The 6493-nt window shown below is 29.6% G+C and overlaps 1 protein-coding gene across 3 annotated transcripts in view; it reads right to left on the reverse strand.

The window, feature by feature from the left end:
- LOC102675877 (acetylcholinesterase-like) overlaps positions 1-6493 on the reverse strand; it is a 196944-nt gene that overhangs the window by 479 nt on the left and 189972 nt on the right. For all 3 annotated transcript variants that reach the window (XM_031512273.1, XM_031512272.1, XM_031512274.1), the window contains 5 exons: positions 3151-3272; positions 2937-3018; positions 1912-2048; positions 1270-1370; positions 13-107 (listed from right to left, as the gene is read on the reverse strand). In XM_031512273.1, the coding sequence (XP_031368133.1) occupies positions 13-107; positions 1270-1370; positions 1912-2048; positions 2937-3018; positions 3151-3272 (537 nt within the window). The remainder of the gene's footprint in view (positions 1-12; positions 108-1269; positions 1371-1911; positions 2049-2936; positions 3019-3150; positions 3273-6493) is intronic.

Raw genomic sequence — 6493 nt, forward strand, 5'->3', positions numbered from 1 at the left:
TGTGATACTCACAACAAAGGCCTTTGAATCGACTTGAAGAAGTCATCCCGTAATTGCTACAGGCAGGTTGGCCTTGCTCATACGGTAGATGACCGTCTACGTTGTCGCTACAATGTAAGAATATAATCTGAATACTATAAACAAAATGATTTTAAGACGCTTAAAATCCATTAAAATCATTAAAAAATATTTGAAGATATTTAATAGAGATATAGAGAATTATGAAGAAATAATTAAAATCAATAGAAAATGTTTAGAGATATTGTTAGAGTTTTTAGAACTTGTAACTTTTTACTAGAGATTTTAAAAGAATTGTGAAAAGTTACTAGAAACATTCGAGATTATTTAGATATAATTATTAGAATAACTAGATAGTGAGAAAATATTAAGTACTAACAGCTAAAGAGAATTTTAGGGATTTTTAGGTTATAAAGTTTTTAAAATTATAGAATTATTTTTAAAATTAATAGAAATTTATGTAAAACTATAGAAATTTTCAAGAGATAACATAAGCAATTGTGAAAAGTTGTAGAGAATTATGAAACTAAAACTATATGAAATTATAAAGTTTTAAAATTTTAGAGTTTTAGAGTTTTACAATTGAAACTTCATAAATTATCGAAATTGAGTCAATTTGAGACAGTTTTTAGAAAAAAAAATATATTTACATTTCTTTTTTTCTATTTCGATAAATTATTATATTTTTCAAATTCTTAATCTTATCATCTTTCTTTTCAATTCTTTTTAAACATTAGACAATTAGAAAAATAGAAATAAACTCAATTGCTTACAATTTGGTTTGATAAAATTTGAAAGAATCATTTGGGGATTTAAAGAATTTTAAAAAAGTTTTTCTAAAAATTCGATCGAGATACAAGTTTACGAAAATTGTGGATTCCAATTGGCCTATTTAGAGTAAAAAAAGATGGCATATAGGCGTATTCAATTTATCGGCGGTAATAAGTTGGCGATCGACAGGAAATATATGTGAAGCAACAAAATTTATGGTTGGATTCAATATGTCATTTCATATGAAAGCCTCCGATCTCTTTTATAAGAAATATTGAGGCCATCAGATTTTCCATTTCCTTCTATCTACTGAAGTCGATTAAAAATTGATTTTGACCAAAATATCAAAAATCTTAATTAATTAATAATTTCGAAAACAGTCACCTTGCGAAAATTCTTTTTGGAGAAAATTCGCGACATAGATTCGAATGTAAAGAAGAATATGGAAAAATTGACTGAAAATAAACATCAAATTCTCACCCAGGTGCATAATTGCATACGTAATTTTTGATGTATCCATGGCCCGCATCAAAATAGTAAGTGTAGCCACAGCCTATTAAATGACTATTAGCCCAGAATATCTGAAATAAAAATTTGGTTCATATCTCTTTGCATTTTTTAAGAAAGGATAACATTGCTATAGAAAAATACTTCATAACAGAGTTACTGCTTTTTTATATGCATTTTTTTATGTTTTATTAAAAGCTAGAGTTTTTTTATTAATTTTTTTAAATAATATTGCAGTCATCATTTTTTTTAGTTGAATATTCAGTTTATTAATTTTTTAATTTTTTCAATTATTATATTGAACAATTATTTTCTCTTTATTAAAGATAAAAGTGATTATTGATTAAAAATAAGAATCTTTCATTACATTATTCCTTATAGAATAAAATCAAATTGTTAATTTTTACCAACAATTATGCAATTGTGTAAATTAAATATAAAAGGAAGATGTTTTAAATTCTAAAGATAAAAAAGAAGTTCAATGAAAAACAAAAGTACGAAAAGAAGAAACTAATTTTTTGTATTATTTTAATCGAAATTTTCAATATGATGACCATAAAATACAGTAATTTCTTTTTTAAAGGATAGAAAATGTATTTAAAAAGATCTATCAACCTGATTGTAATGGCTAATACCGCCCTTATATTGCACTTCGTTGAACCAATTGTAGATCGCTTGACGCCAGTCTGGTAAATCGTTGAATTGCGTCGATGAAATTGTCTTAAGCATATTTTGTTCCACATAGAATCCCCCTGTATACATCGATCATCATTAATCGTGATCTATAATCTTTTTCTTTGTCAAAAGAGCAGTCAATCGTTCTTTCTTTTATCTCGATGATTTTTTATTTTTAATTTATTTATTTATTTATTTTAATTTATAAATTATATATATATATATATACTATTCTTGGATAAATCAATGGTACTCAGGCATTACGAGTGAAACAGAGCCATCTATATTCTTGAACATCATTTTCTATGGTAAAAGACTCCTATTTAAAATTTTCAATAGAATTATTTAAATTATTTATTTATTCAAATTTTCATAGAAATATAGAGAAATATCATTTTAGAAATATATATTTTTTATAAGGATAGGATGTAAATCAATAGTGAATACATTAAATAACGATTGAACAGAGAAAATTTATATTTTTACACGTCTGAATATGAAATGTTCCATAAGAAGACAGAAGAGAGAAGAAAAATTGGAGGATCTGTCATGGGACATATACTAAGTAGATAACTTATGTGTCAGTTTTCCTATACCCACCACCAGAGGGATGCACACGGAAAATACTTCTTGAAAGTAACTCGTGTAACTATGAGCATATAGGGAATATCATTTTTCTATAAAAACATTCTTTGACTGAACTTTCAATATTTTCTCACATTCCTAATTTTTTGAAAATATTTTTTTATTAACATTAGAATTACCATATCAATCAAAATTATTAGTTTTACAATTTTATTTTGAAATTCTTACTTCGTATTATATTTTTTCCCAGCAATGATATATTTATTCAAAATTAAAATAATTTTGTATCGCTACTAGTCAAAATGACTGATATTTGTCAAATTCAAGAGAGATTTCTCAATGATTATAATTCTTAAAATAATTATCGCAAATATACTCACGAATATGTCTGACAGGATCGCGGATCTCAGCACATTTAGTTGCCCAATTTTGCGCCATATCAGCAAGTTCATCGTCCCAGGTCTGAAAAAAGAATCACTGACTTTATTTTCGAAGGTAAATTTGCATAAAAATAATGGCCACGAGTTAAAAGTTATGTTAAATTTTTTTTTTTTAAGTAAATATTGAGAAGATTAAGCGAAAATTATCTCTTACCAGCTCTCTCATATTGGCAGCAGTAGGCATTCCTTGGATCTCTCCAAAACTTATTTTTTGTCTAATATCATTATGCTCATCTAAAATTAGTTGTTTATCTTGACAGGATACTTGGTCGGATTCTATAAATAAATCCATTATATCAACAAGATTTAATTCTTTATATTCGGAATTTTTTTATTTCTTATGAGAAATAAATTTTCCAACTGAAATTATTTTCGTTTCTGAAAAAAGTCAAGATATAAAAATATAATAAGATATAAAAATACGACGAAGATAGACTAAAAATCGAAGAGTTCAGAATGTTTTACTTTTTGAATGTGAATCTTTGTAAGAAATTTAATACTAACTAAATTTCAAACTCGATTGTTCTGAAGAAGTTAAGTTTAAGATTAACAAGACTTTAGGGAAAATTAAGGATGATCTAATGCGAGCAAAATCTTCAGAGAATAGTAAGAAATATTATACAGGGTGATTCGCAAGTAACAAAATATATATATTTTTTTTAATACTTTTTTTTATATAAACGTCAACGTCAATTCACGAAACTTTAACTCGTTAAAATTTGTCGCCATCTTTCTTCCTTTCTTTCTTTCTTTCCCTCTCTTTTCTTTCGTTCGTTTCCTTAGTCACCACGATTGGCCAACTTGACAGAAACTTTCTCTAAAGGAATCTGCTTTAACGACGTTTCCCTCTGTCTTTTCCACGGACAACTTTTGTCCCTCCATATTCCTCTCCTTAATAACTTTTAGCTCCTCGACGAGGAGCAAAGAATGCAAATTTCTGTCTCGGACGAGACGTGGAATTGGCAATCGAATTTTCCCTCAAAATCTTAAGGAATATTTTTACTTCCAACTTCCACTACTATCGATTAACTTGAAAGAAATTCAATCCTTGATATTGGATATTGAACATCGTCGAATTTAATTAAAGGCCAATGAAATTTTCAATACTTGGAAAATTTAAATTTGAAATTTACACGTGAAATTTGTGAAGAATTATTATTACCATTATTCATTTTCGCCCGTACGTGAAACGAGAGTTTCGAGCAAAGAGTACCGTTTTCAATAACAATTCGACACCAACCATCTTGGTGTCAGTGTAGAATGTCAGTGTAGAGCGCACGGATTTCCCGTAATTAAGTAGCAACTGCTTTAATTCGTGAATGCAATCGAATTTCGTGGTTGCTCGCACGGGGTGAATACGCTATTTTTATCGTCGAATCGATGCACAGTCGTATTGAAATGTAATAGATTTCAATTTTCTCCCCGTAAATAATATACGAGGTGAATTATTCATGAAGCTAGGCACACAGCTGGACGAAAGCGGAGCAATAAAGTTGCTTCGCTTCTTCTTCTTCTTCTTCCACTCTTTTTTCTCCGTTCTACGTTTTTATCTCTTGTCTTTTTAATTGCATCGAATTTATTCGGCGATATTAATAATTCCTGTACAAATGTATGTATCATCGGAAGTCGAGGAGGGAAAACAAATTTTTTTCCCCATTGCAAATCTGTAATCTGTTTTGTTTCCCTCTTTTCTTCTTTTCTTTTTTTCCTCTCTCGAAACAATACAATCTCTTTTAAATCACGAATTTATTCGACGAAATTTAAACACATAAACGTTTTCTCCACGGTTTACAATCAATTTCTTTCTTTTCCAATTAATTGTAATATCTTTTATAATTATTTGCTTAATCACGTCGAATTTATTTTATTTTATTTTATCACATCTGAAATAAGAAATGGATTATTGCAAATCAATCCGAGTTTTCTTCACGATCTGCAATCCATTATTTCTTTTCTTCCCCTTCTTTAAATAATTCTTTTCGAAATAAACGATACATAAATGATGTATAAAATAAGATCTTTTTTAAGTCGAATAATCGGGGGTAATTAAGTTTTGTATCATCACTCAAAAGCGACTCGCGTCGATCTTTGCTCGAATTTCTGAAATTTTAAATTTATATCGCGAAAATATTCGACCAATTTCGCTCGACTCTTAACAGGTCGCGAGAGTTATCATTCTCCCCTCCTCCCCTCTCGTGGTTTTGTCGTAACGACGGTGGAATTATTCAAATTCTGAATAATTCGCGCCACGTTTCCATGTACAACCCGACATCAGGTTACCGCGGAAATTAAAATAATTTTCTTTGTTTCCAATTTTCCACGTTCCCCTCGTTGCTGGGAAAACTGAAATTACCGCAAACGCGACGCGAAACGTTTAATTTTATTCCCAGATTATTTTTACGAAATCTAGGGGAAAACTGTAAATTGATTAATCAAATTGAAATTTTACACGAAAATTTAGAAAAAGATCGCGATCAATTTCAATTTTTACAATTTTCTTACCACGATTGATTGATTGATTTAAAATTTTTTTCTTTTCTTTGTTGATTCAATTATATTTGTTTCTATCCCATTTCGTTCACGTGTCACGATTTTTTCATTAAAGAAAAGATTCGGCCATTATTACTAGATTGATTGAATGAAAAAATAGCGAATCAGCAATACTGAATACTGGTTTCTTTTTGCAGTGGAAATGAGGAAGGCTTGGCCTGTTACGTAGTAACGATTCAGCCGACACCTGCTGCTAACTCTATTCTCTTCTCGTAGTACTTGGTTAAATGGATTTCGCTGGGAATGGACTTGCCAGCTTGTTAAATAAATAGTCCTTGGCTGCTGACCTCCATTCAAAGTTTCCCCCCCAGTTATTTCTATTCCTCCGAGAACATCTTTCTCGATCATTCGACCATCTCGATCGATAATTCTATCCTTCTCTATTTTATTTCCCTTCTCTAGGGATTTTTCCCTCCATTTTACGATACATACATATATATATATATATATATATATAAATTAATGGAAAATAAATTACTCTCTTTTTCTTTCTTCTGTTTGCTCTCTCAAATCCTTTTTATTTTCGCCAAATCTTTTCCCTAGACGATCCCCCCGGAACAATGACAAATTCCCTAGATACATTTCCACTGTTAATTAAGTATTTCCTTAGAGGAATCCATTCGAATTTACTTACTCTCCTTACTTTTTCTTACTTTCTAAAAATTTCTCTAATTATTCTCTCTCTCTCTCTCTCTTCTCAAGATAAATTTCCCAAGAATGGAAAAAAAAAGTTTTTTTTGCGAATCGCCGCGGTCCAGAGACGTTTCCCTCCCCTTTCTTCCGGCGAAATCGAATAGTTTTTTAATCGGGACGATTCAAGACTCCAAGATATAGGAAGTAGTTGTATATATATATATAAATTAATGGAAAATAAATTACTCTCTTTTTTCTTTCTTCTGTTTGCTCTCTCAAATCCTTTTTATTTTCGCCAAATCTTTTCCCTAGAC

The sequence above is a fragment of the Apis dorsata genome, unplaced genomic scaffold (genome assembly GCF_000469605.1).
Source record: "Apis dorsata unplaced genomic scaffold, Apis dorsata 1.3 scaffold_407, whole genome shotgun sequence".
In the NCBI taxonomy this organism is placed as follows: Eukaryota; Metazoa; Arthropoda; class Insecta; order Hymenoptera; family Apidae; genus Apis; species Apis dorsata.